General features: G+C 45.1%; 1 protein-coding gene across 2 annotated transcripts in view; it reads left to right on the forward strand.

Moving 5' to 3' along the window:
• The window catches only part of UCK2 (uridine-cytidine kinase 2), a 72,890-nt gene that overhangs the window by 14,521 nt on the left and 37,518 nt on the right, over window positions 1-20,851 (forward strand). Inside the window, exon 1 of one of the 2 annotated variants that reach the window (XM_018046437.1) lies at window positions 4,064-4,133. The exons of the other annotated variant lie outside the window; for it this stretch is intronic. Within the exon in view, the coding sequence (XP_017901926.1) occupies window positions 4,089-4,133 (45 nt within the window). The 5' untranslated portion in view covers window positions 4,064-4,088. Of the gene's footprint in view, window positions 1-4,063; window positions 4,134-20,851 lie in introns of those variants that run through there. 2 annotated transcript variants of the gene reach the window in all.

A 20,851-nucleotide genomic window follows, 5' to 3' on the forward strand; every position in this document is an offset into this window, starting at 1 on the left:
GGAGGGGGAAGCAATTTTTCAACGTTGCTTTCTTTGAAAGCCCTTCTAATTAAAAATAGAATACACAGGGATGTGTGTGAATTACAGGTGTGAGGGCACTGAATTATGACAAATTGACTACACCTGTGTAGGTCCTCATGCTCCTTGTTATCTACCCCTCGTCCCAGCTGTGTTTTGATTGCCTGTTAGAGGCAAGGCAGTATTTGATAGCTGTAGGGTTGGAATCTAGGAACTTGGCCTTGCATAGGAGACACACGTATGTAAATACACCACCGCGGCTTTCAAGAGTGTCTTCCCCCAAGAGAAAAGCTCATGTTTCCATTCACTGGTTCATTCCGTAAACATTCATTAACTTTTGACACAGTGCCAGGTATGCAGTTAAATGCTATGAATACAGCAGTGATTAGATAAAGCCCTTGGCCTCAGTGGGCTTACGTGTCGAGGTCTTACTCACCGGTGCTGACCTAGCACCGAAACACGTGGCAGCTGTTTAGTAAATGTCTTCTCAACCCAACTAAAAATACTCCCTGTACTCTTCTCCGGTGGCATTCACCATCTTGTAGTCAGCTGTTAGACCTCTGATTTTCTTTTCCCATATCTTTAAAACTTTCGGTTTTTCTTGAGATATAGTTGATTTACAATATTATATTAGTTTCAGGTACACAACATAGCAATTCAAGTTTTTTGTAGATGATACTCTCATTTATAGTTACTATAAAATATTGGCTATAATCCCTGTTCTGTACAATATATCCTTGTAGTTTATTTATCTTATACATAGTAGTAGGTACCTTTTAATCCTCTATCCCTGTCTTGCCCCTCCTCCCTTACTGGTAACCACTATTTTGTCCTCCATACCTATGAGTCTATTTGTTTGCTGCTGTTGTTAATATTCACTCACTTATTTTATTTTCCAGATTCTGCACATAAGTGGTAACAGAGGATATATGTCTTTTTCTGTCAGATTAATTTCACTCAGCTTGATACCTCCGTCCATCCAAGACCTGACCTCTAGATTCCAGGATCCTGGAATGTAGGTTATCCATTCTAGCCTCTTGCAGAGAAAGGACTTAGTCTGGTTATTGAAGGTGTGACAAATGCCAAGTAAATAGTACTGTTGGAGGTTCAGAGGAGCTGGAGAGTGTTAATGGCTATGGTAAAGCTTTTCTTGCTAAAGTGGCCAGCAGTCACCTAGTCCCTAAGCCCATTCAAGCTATTGATTGCTTAGCTTACTTTTCTGTAACATTGACAGTGGCCATTTTCTCTGGGAAGTCTTTTGATTTCACCTATCTAGGCTAGCTTGTTTTCTCCTTGTGTCGCTGTTCTTCCTCAGTCACCTCTGAGGGTTTTTTCTGCCTGTGCGTGTGTTATGCCTTAGAACCCCCTCTTGGCTCACTGGTTTTCACCCTCTGCATATTCTGTATCCTCCATTTGTTGGTGATTCCCAAGTGATTTCTTGCCCTGAGCCTGTTCCTGGGTTCCTTTCCCACTTATGCAGTTGTCTCCTGGGCATTGCCCACTGATGGGCCTGAACTAAATTTATTCAGAACTAGACCCTAGTACCTAACCTCATCTGCTTCCAGTCACAGGTGCTGTACTACAAGTATTTTCTCTCCACATAAATGCAAGGGGCAGCAACCGTGTGTCCTGTCTCTCACTGTCCAGCCTCTTCCATCCCCTTACATCCGTCCAGACTCCCAGGGTCCCAGCAGTTCCACTTGCTGAATTTCTCTTGGATTTACCCCCCTCCCCTCCTTCCCTGCAGGCTTCTCTGGTAGCTCGGGTGGTAAAGAATCTGCCTGTAATGCAGGAGACCTGGGTTTGATCCCTGGGTTGGGAAGATCTCATGGAGGAGGGTATGGCAACCCACTTCAGTATTCTTGCCTGGAGAACCCCCATAGACAGAGAAGCTTTGTAGGCTACAGTCCACGGGGTCACAACGAATCAGACACAACTGAGCGACTAAGTACTGCATAGCTCCTCCCCTGCATCTATTGTTTCTTGCTTGGATAACTCTCCAGTGGCAGATGTCCCAGCAGCCAATCTGGGACTTTTTTCAAAACATTCTCCACATTGTTGCTGGAGGGGTCATGTCTCAGTTCAGTTCAGTCGCTCAGTCTTGTCCAACCCTTTGTGACCCCGTGGACTGCAGCACACCAGGCTTCTCTTTCCATCATCAACTCCCGGAGCTTGCTCAAATTTATAGCCATCGAGTTGGTGATGCCATCCAACCATCTCTTCCTCTGTTGTCCCCGTCTCCTCCTGCCCTCAGTCTGTCCCAACATCAGGGTCTCTTCTAAGGAATCAGTTTTTTGCATCAGGTGGCCAAAGTATTAGTCAGGATCAGTCCTTCCAATGAATATTCAGGACTAATTTCCTTTAGGATTGACTTATTTGATCTCCTTGAAGTCCAAGGGACTCTTAAGAGTCTTCTCCAACACCACAGTTCAAAAGCATCAGTTCTTTGGCGCTCAGCTTTCTTCATGGTCCAACTCTCACATCCATATGTGACCACTGGAAAAACCATAGCTTTGACTAAGACGGACCTTTGTGGGCAAAGTAGTGTCTCTGCTTTTTAATATGCTCTCTAGGTTTGTCATAGCTTTTCTTCCAAGGTACAAGTGTCTTTTAATCTCATGGCTGCAGTTACCATCTGCAGTGATTTTGGAGCCCAGAAAAATAAAGTCTGTCCCTATTTCCATTGTTTCCCCATCTGTTTGCCATGAAGTGATGGGACCAGATGCCATGATCTTAATTTTCTGAATGTTTAGTTTTAAGTCAGCGTTTTCACTCTCCTCTCCCACTTTTACCAAGAGGCTCTTTAGTTCTTCTTTGCTTTCTGCCATAAGGGTGCTGTCATCTGCATTTCTGAGGTTGTTGATATTTCTCCTGTCACTCTTCCAGCTTGTGCTTCCTCCAGCCTGGCATTTCGCATGTTGTACTCTGCATATAAGTTAAATAAGGAGGGTGACAATAAACCACCTTAATGTACTCCTTTCCCGATTTTGAATCAGTCCGTTGTTCCATGTCTGGTTCTAATTGTTTCTTGACCTGTATACAGATTTCTCAGGAGGCAGGTCAGGTGGTCTGGTATTCCTATCTCTTGATTTTTCCACAGTTTATTTTGATCCGCACAGTCAATGGCTTTAGCATAGTCAATGAAGCAGAAGTAGATGTTTTTCTGGAACTCTCTTGCCTTTTCTATGATCCAACAGACGTTGACAATTTGATCTCTGGTTCCTCTGCCTTTTCTAAATCCAGCTTGAACTGTTGAAGCCTAGCTTGGAGAATTTTCAGCCTAACTTTGCTAGCTTGTGAGATGAGTGCACTTGTGTGCTGGTTTTAACATTTTTTGACATTGCCTCTCTTTGAGATTGGAATGAAAACTGACCTTTTCCGGTTTCCAGGAAGGGGTCATGCTTGTCACTCCCCCACAATTCTTGGTGTGTGGCTCTTTGCCTTCAGTCTTGCTGACAGGATTGCCTCCCACCTAAGCTATGGCTTAGTCTCTCCAGGCTTACTTTGTGTCTCTCCATAGACCAGGCCTGTCCTTTCCTATCGAGTCATCAGCTTCCAGTTCCCAGATCTCAGAGAGCTCACCTCCATATTTCTGGATGTGCGGCTGCTTCTGTTGTCCCCTCCCTTTTGTCTGATCTCTTCAAAGGGAGGTGTTCTCTGTCTTCTGTGCTCCGAATTGAGGTTCCTATCCTGCGTTCTCCTCCCTCTAGCATGCTATTCGCGGTCCCCCGTCCTGTGGAAAACCTGTAATCAAGTCCCACTGGCCTTCAAAGTCCAGTTCTCTGGGGTTCCCGGTCCCCTTGCCGGATCCCCAGGCTCAGAACCTTCACAATAGGAGAACGTCTTAGGTATTATTGTTCTCCAGTTTGTGGGTCACCTACCTGATGTGTACGGCATTTGATTTTATCGTGCCTGTCCTTGGACGTGGGGTATCTTTTTTTGGTGGGTTCCAGCATCCTCCTGTTGATGGTGGTTCAGCAGCTAGTTGCAGTTTTGGTGCTCGCAGAGAAGATGAGCACGTGTTCTTCCGCTCCATCGTCTTGAGCCACCGGCCACCAGCAGACTGAGCAATGTCTTTCATCTCTATTAACCTATCTGTGCCTAGGAGATCACAGGTACTCAAAATACTTGAGTGAACATAATGAATTTCTTTTTTTCCTCCCCCCTTTTTGGCCATGAGTATAACATTAAGTTATTGTATGGATTTATCTGGATAACTTTTTTTTTTATTCTAACATCAGAATTTGAAGTCTGAAAAGTTTACCTTATGTATATATATATAATTCTTGGTTGATCTTCACGGTACTTGCTCTCTGCAGAGCTGAATGTTAGACTAATGTTGGTAGGTCCTGTACCAGCAGGAGCCATGCTTGTTGACATTGCATCTGGCTAACCCCCTGCTCTGCCTGGCACATGAGTGTTGAGCTGTGTGGAGGGAGAAGAGCACGCATTGGGACGGCAGATTGACTGTGCTCTGAGGTTTTGGAACATAGGACTAGTGTGCAAAACTGATTTCATGGATCTAAGAGCTACTAGTGCATGTCAAAAGTTACTATACTATACGTGACTGTGGAAAAGAAAGTCAGCTTTAAATGAACTCTGTATTTATAGGAAAAACCCATTACTTTTCTCTGTGCTCTTAGGTGGATATTTCAGTTTCAAATTGTTGGGCTCAAGTATTTTAAGGGTGGCACAGTCTTACAATTTGTTAGAAAGAACAAACTTTTGTCTTTGGCCACTTCTTTTTCTCTTAATCAAAAGTAACACATGCTCGTGTAAGACATTGACGTGACATGTTGGAGTGCCTGCAGTCACTCTGTTCTACCTTATTTTATTTTCCTTGTATCACTTAATACTATCTGAAATTATTTGTATGTGTGTTTCTTATCTATTTCTTTTCAAAACACTTTCAAATAATAGGGAATATTTTTCTGAGCACTGACTATGTGCGTTCCAAGTATGTATTAACTCCTTTAATCCTTTTAAGAGCCCTGAAAGGTAAGTTACTGTAATTATCCCTGATTTCCAGGTGAGGAGCTTATATTACAGAGTAGTTAAGTAAGTCTTCAGTGCATAAACAGTATATGGTGGGAATGACATTTAAATCCAAGCAGGGTGTCTGGTGGCTCAGCGGTAAAGAATCCACCTGCCAATGCAGATGTAAGAGATGAGGGTTTGTTCCCTGGGTTGGGAAGATTCCTACTAGAGTTGGAAATGGCAACCCACTCCAGTATTCTTGCCTGGAAGATTCCATAGACAGAGGAGCCTGGTGGGTTACAGTTTATGGGGTTGCAAAGAGTCAGACTTTACTGAGCCCTGTGCACGTGTGCACACATGCACCCTGACTCCAGTATCTCTCTCTCTCTCTCACACACACACAGACACACATACACACACCCATGACTCCAGTGTCTCTCCCTCTCACACATACACACATGCACACACCCCTGACTCCAGTGTCCTAAACCCTACTCTGCTCTGCTGAGTCTCAGTGTAAGCTCTATAGGGCAGGCGGCTTGCTTCTTGCAGCTCCCAGCATGATGCTCTGCACTGGTGCATGGAATGAACATGAAATATACCAAACAAAAAGTAAGAATGAAGTATTTTTTCAGCACCCTTCTACAGTGCAGTTTGGTTGTTTTCCTCAAAAAGCTTTTTCTTTTCAATTATAAGCATACACTTATTCATAGATAAAGTCCTTTTACATAAACATTACCATCTTGGGAAACATTTCTATTCCTCCATGACCACTTGGGGACTCTGTCCCTCGAGATGTGACATTGTCTTAGCTATGCAAGAATAGACAGGACTGATATTATTTTATGTTATCTAAATGTTAGTCTCCTTAAGATGTGGGAGACAGTTTAGCCTCATCAGCAATATCCTGGGGATAGACATGCTCCTCTGGATGGCTGCTGTCACCTGTTTTCTGTTGATTCTTGCTGGGAGTTGTCATTCCTGTAAAGAAAATTCATGGTGCTAAATTCTGAGGGTATACCTACTTGAAAGGGGCTTCCCAGATGGCGCTAGTGGTAAAGAACCCCCTGCCAAGGCAGGAGACATGAGATGCAGGTTTGATCCCTGGGTCAGGAAGATCCCCTGGAGAAGGGCACAGCAACCCACTCTAGTACTCTTGCCTGGAAAATCCCATGGACAGAGGAGCCTGGTGGGCTATAGTCCATGGGGTCAAGAGTCGGGCACGACTGAAACAACTTAGCATGCATACATACTTGGAGCTTTGAGTGTGTTGGTTACTGACTCTGATCTTTTCCCAGTTCCTATAGTTGTGCTGATGAGAAAAAAAGACTGCTTAAAATTTTCTTTGTGGAACTTCCCTAGTGGTCCAGTGGCTAAGACTCCACACTCCCAATGCAGGGGGCCAGTGTTGGATTCCTGCTTAGGGAACTAGATCCCGCATGCCACAACTGAGAGCCTGCCTGCTGCAACAAAGAGTGAAGATCTTGCATGCTGCAACTAAGACCCAGAACAGCCAAATACATTTTTAAAAAATTAAAGTTATTTTTTCTTTGTGTAATAACATGTTATAATAATGTTTGAGAAGTGATTTTCATCTTTCCTTCTGTTCCCCTCCAGTGGGATAGGGACTGTTTCCCTGTGGGATAGGGACTCTTAGGTTAGCATGGGGTCAGCTGCCAGAAGACCATCAATTTCTTAAACCCTGTAGCATCTTTTGTGCATATTTTGCTGGAGGAGCTTTCTATCCCAGAATCAAGTGTGAGGACACAAAAAGCCCTTTTTGATATAGGAATTAACACACTCTCATTCTCTGGCGACAGGGATCCTGGAGGCTGACTTCATTTAGAGATTAGAAGCATATTTCCTAATCTGAGAAAATGAGGTGTGTGTGAGTAAAACTTCAGAGAGGGTCGTTTGGACTTTTCCTCATTAGGGCACAGAGGTTCTCACTGATTGAGGGAACATGTGGACTCAGCCTGTGTACAGGGGGGCACCTGTTCAGATTAACTAACCATTTTGGTGTGATAGCAGTGTCATGCCTGCTTTTCTCCCCATCTGAGCCTTCTGTCATGTACACTGGAAATAGCACACACCCTCATATTTAACTGGCCAGTTTTATTTCCATATGCTGCTGCTTGTGCGCAGGTATCTGATTGAAAATTTAACCTGTATATTACTGTGGTAAAAGTTAAAAAAAATGTGTTTGACATATAAGACAAATAGTCCTGCCTCAGCTCTGCTACTCCCTAGTGGAGTGGTCTTGGGCAAAGTTGCTTGCTGTGCCTCATTTTTCTCATCTGTAAAATGGGCGCCAAAATAGTACCTCTCAAAAGAGGTGAAATAACACATGCAGTAATAATATAGACAAAGCCACTGAAATGTTACCTGGTATATAGTAAACAGCCAATAAATGTTAGCTCTTAGGAAGGTGATGGTGACGATGACAATGAGGATAACTACCCCTGCAGCAAAGGTTATATTCCCAAATAAGTCCTTCCTCCACTCCATCCCATCTCCCCAGAGACAAGCACTTCCAATTCCTTTGATTATTTTGCTGTTTCAAAAAATCACATTTTCACTGATATTTTCAGCTTTTCTCCCCTCTCAATATTAAGCGTGCTTTATTGACTTCCTCTTGTAGATGGTGAGGTTTTAGCTAACACTTAAACTTTCCCTTTGTCTCTTCTGATGTAGTTAAGTGTATCATTTTGGTTAGAGCGACATTTAGAGTTTCGTATTATTGTGATCATATAGACTTTGTTCATACTGAGTTGTGGGATTGTGTTTGAGAGTGTTGAGTGTTACCAGATTTTTCGAGTGCTATGCTGAGGTGTTTGCTATGACCAGTGCGTTCTCTTGGCAAAACTCTATTAGCCTTTGCCCTGCCTCATTCCGCATTCCAAGGCCAAACTTGCCTGTTACTCCAGGTGTTTCTTGACTTCCTACTTTTGCATTCCAGTCCCCTATAATGAAAAGGACATCTTTTTTAGGTGTTAGTTCTAAAAGGTCTTGTAGGTCTTCATAGAACCATTCACTTCAGCTTCTTCAGCGTTACTGGTTGGGGCATAGGCTTGGATTACTGTGATATTGAATGGTTTGCCTTGGAAATGAACAGAGATCATTCTGTTGGTTTTGAGATGGCATCCAAGTATTGCATTTCGGACTCTTTTGTTGACCTTGATGGCTACTCCATTTCTTCTAAGGGATTCCTGCCTGCTGTAGGAGATATAATGGTCATCTGAGTTAAGTTCACCCATTCCAATCCATTTTAGTTCGCTGATCCCTAGAATGTTGATGTTTACTCTTGCCATCTCCTATTTGACCACTTCCAATTTGCCTTGATTCATGGACCTGACATTCCAGGTTCCTATGCCATATTGCTCTTTACAGCATCGGACCTTGCTTCTATCACCAGTCTCATCCACAACTAGGTATTGTTTTTGCTTTGGCTCCATCCCTTCCTTCTTTCTGGAGTTATTTCTCCACTGATCTCCAGTAGCATTTTGGGCACCTACTGACCTGGAGAGTTCCTCTTTCAGTATCCTATCATTTTGCCTTTTAACACTGTTCATGGGGTTCTCAAGGCAAGAATACTGAAGTGGTTTGCCATTCCCTTCTCCAATGGACCACATTGTGTCAGGTCTTCCCACCATGACCCGCCCGTCTTGGGTGGCCCCACAGGCATGGCTTGGTTTCATTTAGTTAGGCAAGGCTGTGGTCCTAGTGTGATTAGATTGACTAGTTTTCTGTGAGTGTGGTCTCAGTGTGTCTGCCCTCTGATGCCCTCTTGCAACACCTACTGTCCTACTTGGGTTTCTCTTACCTTGGATGAGGGGTATCTCTTCACCGCCATCCCTCCTGACCTTCAACATGGAATAGCTCCTCTAGGCCCTCTTGCACCTGTGAAGCCACCGCTCCTTGGACATGGGGTTGCTCCTCCCGGCAGGTGCCCCTGACCAACACCCTCTTCCAACAACACAAGAGAAGACTCTACACATGAACATCACCAGATGGTCAACACGGAAATCAGATTGATTATATTCTTTGCAGCCAAAGATGGAGAAGCTCTATACAGTCAACAAAAACAAGACCAGGAGCTGACTGTGGCTCAGATCATGAACTCCTTATTGCCAAATTCAGACTTAAATTGAAGAAAGTAGGGAAAACCACTAGACCATTCAGGTATGACCTAAATCAAATCCCTTATGATTATACAGTGGAAGTGAGAAATAGATTTAAGGGCCTAGATCTGATAGATGGAGTGCCTGATGAACTATGGAATGAGGTTCGTGACATTGTACAGGAGACAGGGATCAAGACCATCCCCATGGAAAAGAAATGCAGAAAAGCAAAATGGCTGTCTGGAGAGGCCTAACAAATAGCTGTGAAAAGAGGAGAAGCGAAAAGCAAAGGAGAAAAGGAAAGATATAAGCATCTGAATGCAGAGTTCCAAAGAAAGCAAGAAGAGAGAAGAAAGCCTTCCTCAGTGATGAAGGCAAAGAAATAGAGGAAAACAACAGAATGGGAAGGACTAGAGATCTCTTCAAGAAAATTAGAGATACCAAGGGAACATTTCATGCAAAGATGGGCTCGATAAAGGACAGAAATGGTATGGACCTAACAGAAGCAGAAGATATTAAGAAGAAGTGGCAAGAATACACAGAAGAACTGTACAAAAAAGATCTTCATGACCCAGATAATCACGATGGTGTGATCACTCACCTAGAGCCAGACATCCTGGAATGTGAAGTCAAGTGGGCCTTAGAAAGCATCACTATAAACAAAGCTAGTGGAGGTGATGGAATTCCAGTTGAGCTATTTCAAATCCTGACAGATGATACTGTGAAAGTGCTGTACTCAATATGCCAGCAAATTTGGAAGACTCAGCAGTGGCCACAGGACTGGAAAAGGTCAGTTTTCATTCCAATCCCAAAAAAAGGCAATGCCAAAGAATGCTCAAACTACTGCACAATTGCACTCATCTCACACGCTAGTAAAGGAATGCTCAAAATCTCCAAGCCAGGCTTCAGCAATACGTGAACCATGAACATATTCTAGATGTTCCAGCTGGTTTTAGAAAAGCCAGAGGAACCAGAGATCAGATTGCCAACATCCACTGGACGAGAGTTCCAGAAAAACATCTATTTCTGCTCTATTGACTATGCCAAAGCCTTTGACTGTGTGGATCACAATCAACTGTGGAAAATTCTGAAAGAGATGGGAATACCAGTCCACCTGACCTGCCTCTTGAGAAACCTATATGCAGGTTAGGAAGCAACAGTTAGAACTGGACATGGAACAACAGACTGTTTACAAATAGGAAAAGGAGTACGTCAAGGCTGTATTGTTACCCTGTTTATTTAACTTATATGCAGAGTATATCATGAGAAACGCTGGGCTGGAAGAAGCACAAGCTGGAATCAAGATTGCCGGGAGAAATATCAATCACCTCAGATATGCAGATGATACTACCCTTATGGCAGAAAGTGAAGAGGAGCTAAAAAGCCTCTTGATGAAAGTGAAAGAGGAGAGTGAAAAAGTTGGCTTAAAGCTCAACCTTCAGAAAACAAAGATCATGGCATCTGGTCCCATCACGTCATGGGAAATAGATGGGGAAACAGTGGAAACAGTGTCAAACTTCATTTTTTGGGGCTCCAAAATCACTGCAGATGATGATTGCAGCCATGAAATTAAAAGACGCTTACTCCTTGGAAGAAAAGTTGTGACCAACCTAGATAGCATATTCAAAAGCAGAGACATTACTTTGTCGACTAAGGTCCGTCTAGTCAAGACTATGGTCTTTCCTGTGGTCATGTATGGATGGGAGAGTTGGACTGTGAAGAAGGCTGAGCACTGAAGAATTGATGCTTTTGAACTGTGTTGTTGGAGAAGACTCTTGAGAGTCCCTTGGACTGCAAGGAGATCCAACCAGTCCATTCTGAAGGAGATCAGCCCTGGGATTTCTTTGGAAGGAATGATGCTAAAGCTGACGCTCCAGTACTTTGGCCACCTCATGCGAAGAGTTGACTCATTGGAAAAGACTCTGATGCTGGGAGGGATTGGGGGCAGGAGGAGAAGAGGATGACAGAGGATGAGATGGCTGGATGGCATGACTGACTCGATTGACGTGAGTCTGAGTGAATTCCGCGAGTTGTTAATGGGCAAGGAGGCCTGGCGTGCTGTGATTCATGGGGTCGCAAAGATCAGACACGACTGAGTGACTGAACTGAACTGAACTGAACTGAACTGAACTGAACTGATTCTGAGGTGAAAAATAATGAGTAGGTTATTGTCAGTTGATCTTGCTTATTAAGTTAAAGGTTGTCAAATGGTTGCTGGCTGTTAGAATTATTTTGTGAGTTGCTTAATTTTCTCCTCTGCTGTTTAGTTTTACTTCATTTGTTTGTATTACCATACTGGAATCTGAGAAAGAGTTGGTAGAGGTTAAACTTTTAGAAGAAATGTTGGGCTTTAGATAGATTGGGAACTTGGAGCAGACATGGATGTCTGTGGGTCTGTCAGCTCTTGTTACTAGCTACCTTAGCCTTAGGCTTCAGAAAATACAGTGGGCCTGCCTGTATTATACAAGTTGGGACTTGTACAATACAAGTTGGGACTGCCACAATACAAGTTGGGACTGCCTAGGTGGATGTCGAATGAAATGAGCCCAGTGTGGGAAAAGACAGACAAGTAAGATGATTATGAAAAGGAAATACGAATGATAGTGGGGAAAAGCTGAGTCTCAAAAGTGTGCTCAATAGAATGGCTAGGCAGATTCTCATAGAAGGAATGTCCGTGTTGATTTACTTGGTACAGTTTGCCCAGCGTGGGGGCAGGGGCAGAGGATAAGGACAAAGCTGGAGTTGTGGTCTTGTGGATCTCAAGTGTTTACCAGCGAACCAGACAGAGGAGGTCAGGCAGTGTGGTGCCTCTGCTCTGAGAATCCCAGCTGCAGACAAAACATTCTCTTTGTACAGCACCGTGTATAGCACATGGTGAAATTGTGGGTTCTGGATCTAGGAAAGGAGTGGGGGAAAACCGCAACCAAAGCAGAAGTTTTCTCTGGAGTTGCAGTTAATGAAGTAGTTCTAAAGGGATCCTGGCCTCTGAGATGTGGAGGGGAAGTGGCAGGGCCATGGGGGTGGTAAGGTGGAGACAGGAGGAAGCCAGTGGTCTTACTAATTACTGTTTTATATAGAATGGTCAGGTCCAGCGTTGAGAGAGAAACACGAGATTCATTTCTGCTTGTCTCATCTTTAGCTCTAACCTTTTTGTGTTGGAGGTTAGTGACCAGTTTTGTTGGGTGATTGTAGTGAGGGTTTGTAAACACAGGAAAAGCTGGTTTTAGCTGGAAAAGCATGTCTCTTGGAGTGAGTAGCAGCGGGCTACACAGTAGGTGTGGGTTCACAGTAGTTCTTGCCCTTCTGTTCTTGGGGTGATGCCTTCCTCCACATTTTTCATCCAGCCTTTACCAGGTTTTTCTGAATAGTTACTAGTAAATCATAAGGGTCTGTAACTTGGTTGGTCATTTTTTTATATCGTGGTGCTGGTGGTAATTTAGTTGTTAAGTTGCATCTGAGTCCTGGTGATCCCATGGAATATAACCCACCACACTTCTCTGTCCATGGGATTTCCCAGGCAAGAATACTGGAGTGGATTACTGTTTCCTTCCCCAGGGGATCTTCCTGACCTAAGGACTGAATCTCATCTGCATTGCAGGCAGATTTTTTTTTTAACAATTGAGCCACCAGGGAAGCCCTATTCCATATCAAATAGGTATAATAATGAACACTCATTATTCAGAGAGATGAACTGGGTTAACAGGTGAGAGGTGTGACTGCCATGACCCAGAAACAGTATGGAAAGCCAGGAAAAGAATCTGAGATTGCTCCATATCCCCAAACAGACGCTTTCCTTCCTTAGGAATTTAGCCCTTAAAGTCCCTTCCAGGTCATGTAGTACCAAGTTGTTGGGAAGGTAAACCCAAGATTCTGTTCCCTCTGTGATGTGTCTCACTTTTGGAGCTGACTCAGCACACTGTATCTCTGAGATTAGGTCATCCTGCCAGCCCCTGGGGGAAGCATTGTGAGGATGGTTCTCTCTGGTTTATTTTTTTGTCTCCTGGCTTCATAAGCACGCAGATTCTCAGGCTCTTTCCTTTGTCTTACTTTCCTTTTGAATGTTTGTATGGAAGCTTTTGTTTTGTGCCGCTGGTTTTTGTTTTCCTGGATCTGAGTGTGGTTTTTAGGGAGAACTTCAGTGCCCAAACTGGAAACCTGGTACAGTCTGGCTTAAGTGGGACATTCTGAAAAGTCCTCTTAGAGGATGATGAGAATCAAACTCAAGCCAGTACAGCTCTTGTGATTTTGAGTCAGAAATCTCTAAAATATTGAAGCGAAGTCTCCCACTTGAAGACTCTGGTTCCCCAGGCTGTGCCCCTCCCAGGGCCCTGGCGCTAGTTTCTTTTCTCTCAGTTGCCCCTTCCGTTGTGTGAGTTACATGTCATGTGAATATCTGGGTCCCAGTCCTGAGCCTGGGAGCTCCAGGGGCCACCAGAGAACTGACTGGTGGTGTGAGGCCCTGTGGCCGTTGCAGCTGGTGTAGCTGTATGTCCCCTCCCCCAGCCCCCACCCCGCCTCTTAAACTGTACATTGCTAACTCAGCTTCCTTTCTTTTTTTAAGATGTGTTTTTTGAATCTTTATAGATTAAAAAAAAAAGAAATCTGTATTATGCTCTGTTGATGTTCTGATTTTTGTTCAGCTCTTCACCCTGAAGCAAGCTCCCTGCATCCATAGCTCTTACTTCACCATATTTTTTTTCTTTTTTTTTGGCTGTGCCATATCTTTTTGAGTCTATAAATAATACCTTACTTGCTTTATTTTAGCCCCCAAATTCTTTTCTTTATACTTCTGTTTTTCCTACAGATTCTCAGCACTTATTGGAGCCTCCTTTAGAAAGACATAGTTGAAAGGATTTTAACTGGGTTTGAAAAGTAATTAATAGTTTGCTAGGTCTTTATCTCTGGAATGATGTAGGGTCTAGCTAGCTCTCTTCAGAACCTCTTTCCACAAATCGTGGGCCTCAGCGTGCAAAGGTGAGCTCCAGTGAGTCAGGCTTTCTGAGCTCATTCCATAGATGCCTGTTTCTAGTCCCTCTGAATCTCCATTTACTTGGCAGCAAAGATGACCTCATATAAGGCACTTACATACAGCAGCAGGTCATACTTCCTGCATCTTGTTTCAGAACAGCTCACAGTCGAATGCCCTCAATCGGCGCAGGATCCGCTGTGGGGGAAGTAGAACTGTGCTCACATATGGGCTCAGTCACTTCCCAGTCTTTGCATTTTCTGTCCTGACTGGGGCCCAAGTGACCTCTGTCAGCGGAATTGCACACCCCAGGATTTCTGAAGGTGTCTGAACACCTGCAGGGTGGTAGAACATGTGCTGTTTGAGACTTGCTTTGGGTGATGTGCTGGGGTCTGAGACTGGTGTGTGGAGGCAGGAACCCCCCCACCACCCTTGCCCCATAATGTAGAACATGGAATGTGGTGAGGGCCGAGTGGGGCAGCGGGGGTGGGAGAAGGCGTTGTGCAGCCTCCCAGAGCCAGCCTTGTTGGGAGAGGCTTGGAACTCTGCTTCCTGGGAAGATCCACAGAGCAGAGAGGTCAAAATGCTCTGAATCTGCACTCTGCTTAGCCTCTGGTATGCTGTGGTGCAGGTTGACTGAATTCCCAGATGTTTGATCATCTCTATAAAGGGGAGAGGAATGTACTCTGTAGCACCCAGGAGTCAATGAAAATAAAATATGAAATATGAAAATGTTTTTAAATCCTAACGAACTCTCCATGGTAATGCATAGGTGTTTTTAGTGTATGGGGTATTCTATATTATATGTTCTGCGTGCGTGGTAAGTCAATTCAGCTGTGTCTTACTGGTGTGACTCTGGACTGTAGCCTGCCAGGCTCCTGATCCACGGCAAGAAGACTGGAGTGAGTTGACATGCCCTCCCCCAGGGGACCTTCCTGACCCAGGAACCGAACCGGTGTCTCATGTCTCCTGCCTTGGCAGGCGGATTTTTTTTTTTTTTCCTCTCATCAATAGCACCACCTGGGAAGCCCCATTATGTGTTCTAAACAGTGTTTTAAATTGTCTGTAAAATAGGTACCCTGTCCTGCTTACAACAGATGATAAAACTAAGGCTCAGAAGCTTGCTCAGCCAGTAAATGGCATAGCTAGCACTTGAATCTTGCCTTTGAAGCCTGGTTTCTACTAAGCTAATCAGGGTCCATAAGAGGAGTAGGCACCTTATAGCACTAGGCGCCATCTGATACTTTTTTTCAGCCAGCAATGTGTTGTGTCCCTAACACCTGGCATTTTAGGTGTTAGGTGAGTTTTGTTTGTTGTCTTTTTTCAACTTTTTTCCCCTGTGTAACTTGTAATGATCTTTAAAGGCATTGAGTTTATAAAAAACTTTTCTTCTTTTTAACCATTCCACTCTTGATTTAATTGCCTAGGTGGTGATTTAACTGTTAACCTTCCTAACTCTTCAGCTTTGGGCTCACCTAGGGATTTATTTTTTTAATTAAAGGATTATTGCTTTATAGACTTTTGTTTTCTGTCAGATATCAACATGAATCAGCTATAGGTTTACAGAGCAGGAGGCAAGCTATGATACTGAGTGCCGCCTGAGTCATCGGTTTAGGAGCCTATTGAGTCCCTTGTATCTGGCCAGCAAAGATGAGTAAGATGGATAAAACGCAAGTGATGGCAGGCAGTGCAGTTTGGTAAGTGACATGGTGTGGAGCCCACAGTATGTTGGAAACACCCACAGGGAGACGTCAGTGCAGGGCTGGGGAGCTGGAGAAGGCGGTGATGATGGCTGAGCTGAAGGAGGAAAGATGAGTGAGTTTGCCAGATTGGAACGGTGCGGGGACACCTGCAGGGTGGTGTTCCAGACAGGACTGGAGGGCTGGGAGCAGCAGTGGGCGCCCATGCCCGGTACGCGGCAGGAGGGAGAGGCAGGAGCAGCCGGTCAGCGCCAGCGTGGCAGCTCTGAGTGCCCCGTGGAGGCGCTCGAGTGATGTCCCGTTGCAGTGCCCCCCACACGTCCTTTACCTGCTGCTCTGGCTGTTGTCTGACGGTCCTTCTGTCTCCCTTTCCTCTCTCCTTTTGTAATCCCCCTCTCCCAGGCCTTTTCTTGGACTGTCAGTGTCAGTCTCCCTCATTCAAGGGTTACTCCAGGGCTTCTCTGGTGGCTCAGATGGTAAAGAATCCCCCCGCAAGCCAGGAGACCCAGGTTTGATCCGTGAGTAGGGAAGATCCCCTGTTGAAGGGAAAGGCAACCCACTCCAGTACTCTTGCCTGGAGAATTCCATGGACAGAGGAGCCTAGCGGGCTACGGTCCATGGTTTTGCAAAGAATCAGACACGACTGAATGACTAACACACTGGACACCCTCTCAGCAGGCCAGCTCTGTCCCTGTGTGTGTGTGTGGCCCCTAGGGGTTGGGGAGAGCGGTACAGGGGGCAGTTCTGAGGATCTTGGCCTCTAAAATCAGCACTCTGAGAAAGTGAGGAAGGTGAATGGTCGGAGGACTGGAGAAGGTTTGTTTTCCAGACCATCGCAAAAAAATCTTAGGGTAGGCACGCGAGGTGTGTGCATGAGGCTGGTATAGGGGCCACCACCAGCATCATGGAGCTTTCCAGGCAGCATGAAGGGTGCCCCTAAGGATGAAAAGCTGCCCATTCACTTTTATCCTGAGATGGGAGGTTCTGGTCCTCTGTTTTAGGGGAGGGAGTGGAGACTCAGCGAAGTTAAGCAGCCTGCCTGAAGTTGCTCAGCCAGTATGGGGTGGACCCAGGGCTTCGCTCTTGGGTCTGTACACCTCTCCCACACGCCCTGTGCCTGCCGCAGGCGGGTCTGGCAGTGCGGCCCTGGGTGTCGTGCAGAAGGTGGCTGCGGTTCCTCAGTCTGCCCCCTTGGCGGCCTTGCCTATGTTAGCTGGTTTTTGCTGCCAGATGAATGAGCCAGCAGCAGCTGCTCTGATAGGCCTGGGAACTTGTCCCTGGAGGGAACGGCCGCATCCAGGAAGGTTACACCAGGCCTCAAAGCAGAAGTGTCTGGACATATCACAGAATCTGCTGAACTAGCAGTGTCCGTTGCAAATCCTGTTCTACAAGTTTATAGTGATGTTGGTGCTAACTCCCTGCCATTTGGTTTGAAGACTGAGAAAGAGAAGGCAGTTCACTGGGTTGTGATATTTATGATACAGTGATTGGAGGACTGTAATGAAATCTATATAAATTTCTATATACAAACCTCCCCCTACATTTCAGACCCAAATTGCACCTGTTAGCAGAATCAACTGGAGTGAAGGAGAAAGTCCTTTCCAAACTCAAATCTGGGTGGAAGATCCCTCACCCTCTCTTGTGAACACTCTGCCTTCCCTGCCCACCTTGCCTTGCCTTTGACAGTAGCTCTCCCAGCCCCCTCCCCCCAGCCTCCATGTAGGTTGCTGTGTGGGGCCAGGGCTGTCTGGATTCATCACTCCCAGGTTTGGGTCAGCTCACATCACCATCACATCACAGTAGGAAAACCTCGCCAGTACCGCGGGAGCACTGGACTTTGCTCTGAAGCCTTCTGTACCTTAACTCCAGGTTTGCACCACCTGCCTTTCAGGATCCACTTCTGAGTCTTTCTTTCCCCCTACCTTTGTCCCCCTCCTTCCTGAAGTTGTTAAGGCTGTCACACCACCACCACTGAGCGGTCTTTTGCTCTGTTAAAGTCTTCTCAGTGTTATTAAAAGGACTATGACCAGAGGTCTCTAGCTCACCTCCCTACAGTTACACATGATGTTCATGTAAATTCTTAATCTTATCCAAAATCGAATCTTATCCAATATCCCTTGTTAATATCCTTGGGATTGTGATGATAAGCTCTACATGATTTTCCATAAATGCCCCATACTTTACCAGGCAGAGTAAGTGCTTAAAACTCCTTTTGTTTAAAAAAAAAAAAAAAAGAAAGGAACTTGTCAAGTATAGTTTGTGTCTTATCACCAGTAAAATGAATTAGCTCTGGTTTATTGGATGCTTATACATTCCTATAAGATAGGTGTCTCCTACCTGGCCATCTTGTGGATGAAGAAACTGAGGCTAAAGAAAGTGAACGCTTTTGCTCACTTGAATCCACATCCAGATTCAAACTCAGGTCTGTAAGCAAGCCTGTATTGTCCTCACTGTGCTCTTCTGCCTCACATACATCCCAATTTCCTGAAGCTACTTTTAAATTTTAGTAAATTATGTTATCATTTTCATTAAACTGATTGATAATTATTGAATGGCCCTCGAGAGAGAGGAATTCTGATAGAGACCCTCCTCATTTTTTTTATTCTTTAATGGTTGCCCCTTGAAAGCTCTTGCTTATAGAAGAGAAAGCCATAAAGTCCTCTTGTCAGCCTCGGTAGAAACCCTTACCAGATGCTGGGGCATGCGCTGTTCTTGGTCTCTGTATTCATGCGTAGTCTCTCGCTCTGTCTTCTCTTCCTACTGGGTGATCTCTGACGGGTGGAATCCTCAGGCGTTCGTCCTGTCACCTGTCTCTCTAGTGTCTCTTCTCGCTGCTTCACTAATACTCAGGGAAGCTTGCGGTTGCCCGTGCTAAGGCAGCCAGGGCCAGGAGGGCTGTGTCCACATCCGACGGCCCCTGTAGGGCCGAGACTTCCCTCCTGGTCGGTGACTAAGACTGTCCTCTCAGTGCGGGGGGACCGTGTTCGATCCCTGGTCGGGAGACTAGACCCCCTGTGCCCCAACTGAAGATTTCATGTGCCATAGGGAAGAGCGAGGGTTAGCATGCTGCAGCTGTGAGCAGGTGCAGCTGAGTGAACTTGCAGGGCTCGAGTCTGGCCGCATCACCGCTGCTCAGGGAGTGGTGCCTTGTGCTGCCTAGTAGGAGTATGAGGTCCTCCGGAGTAAAAACCCCAGCACCCCCCTCCCCCAAACCTCGAGGTTGGAACATTTCAGAGAAACCCAGGTAAGTACCAACACTTTGGGAAAACTTAATTTTAGGGAAGAAAATCCCCAGCACCCTTTGTTTGCATCAGGAGCAGTTAGTGAATGGAGCTGCTGCAGTCTGAGACTTGTGTCAGCTGGTTTTTTTTTTTTTCTAAACTACCTTAATAGTACACTCAGCTGGCTGGGGCTCCTGGCACCGGCTCTGCCCCCCTCGGACTTGAGAGCCACCAGATGGGGTTGAGTTTCAGGTCATGGGCCGCCTCATTGCCAGGGGCCTTGATAAGACACTCACCGGCTTAAGTGAGAGTACGATAGTGCCACACAGAGGCACTCAGCAATTGTTACTGTCCCTTTGAACTGAGATCTGGAAGGGAAGCTTCTCAGTTCTGTGGGTAAAAAGAAAGAGTAAATAACTATAATCGAGGATTTCCCTGTGTAGAAAAAGCAGAGTTTTATCTAAATCCGGGACCTTGCTAGGCATTTGGCTACTTAGAGATAATTTTACTGTCTGGTTCTCAGCTGCCCTCAGCCAGATCTGGAACTTGGAAAACATGTAATTATGTGTGAGCCTTTGGGCCTTGAGGAAAGAACTGCACGGCCATTGGGACCTCCATCTAGAGGGCGCTCCCTCCTGTACTAGAGATGTGCTTTGCAGATTGACCCTGAGAGGGGTCCTGTACTAGAGATGTGCTTTGCAGATTGACCCTGAGAGGGGTCCTGTACTAGAGATGTGCTTTGCAAATTGACCCTGAGAGGGGTTTATGCACTTGAGGGCTCATCTCTGGGGACACACAGAAAACTAGTAAGGCAGAGAGGTTTGGAGTAGGGACCTCTGGAGACATATGGCCAGACTGAGTATTGGAGAACCAGTCACGTTGGCCCTTCTCTGTGAGCGGCATGAAGAGCAAAGCCCCAGAAGCAGGGGTCTGCGCCCTCAGGCACCAGCAGGCGCTCAGCTGTGCTGGCGTTCTTCACTTGCGTAGAATTACAGCAGTAGTGCTTTTTCTTGTTTGTAGACAGATCATCAGTATGTGGTAAATGACAGTAGAAACTGTGCTGGGAACACAGTCTTCACTCATTCATTTGGAAAAATGTGTTTTGCTTTTGCACAGCCAGTGAACGTTTCGGTGGCAGTGTGTGTTGTGTGTGTGTGTGTGTATCAGTTTGGGGATTGCTTGTAGGGTATTTTGTAAAGAAGGAAACATTCTTTTCAAGCCAGGACCTTTTGTAGGTTAAAGGGAAGTCATTGGAACCAGATGCTAAAAAAGCATGCTTGAAATTAGTTTTGGTCTCGATTGTAGTATGGCTCAGCCTGAATGACTTCCAACAGTGTTTAGAAATTCAGAGTATTAGTAGTAGGATCACAGAGATCATCTTATGCTTCCTAATTGCTGGTTTGCAAACCGGTTTGGTCTGTAATAACATTAAGTTCTGAGTGTCTGTAGAAAGCTTATATGGTGTACATCAGTTGCATTATGTGTTTGTGAAATACAGCAATCACCTTACATTGTACTATAAAAGATTGTGTCTTTTATTTTTTAATAGTTCCTCCTTTATTTTTCCAATGTAAGTGACCCCACATATCAGGGTCCTGGATCTGCCTCCTGTTTTTGTGCATTCTTTGGCTTTTTTCAAGGTCAGATTCAGGGTGCCAAATGAGAATAGGAAACCATAGGATTTTTTCCATCTCTACCTGTCCTAGTGATAATGGATTGTAAACTTTACCAGAGTGTACCACTTTTCCTTTTAGCAATCTTTCCAAAATAAATAGATTTTTAAAAGTAACATTTCAGAAACAAATGTCGTTTTATGTTTATGGGTTCTGCTTGAACTTTATCATTTAG

The sequence above is a fragment of the Capra hircus genome, chromosome 3 (genome assembly GCF_001704415.2).
Source record: "Capra hircus breed San Clemente chromosome 3, ASM170441v1, whole genome shotgun sequence".
Taxonomy (NCBI): domain Eukaryota; kingdom Metazoa; phylum Chordata; class Mammalia; order Artiodactyla; family Bovidae; genus Capra; species Capra hircus.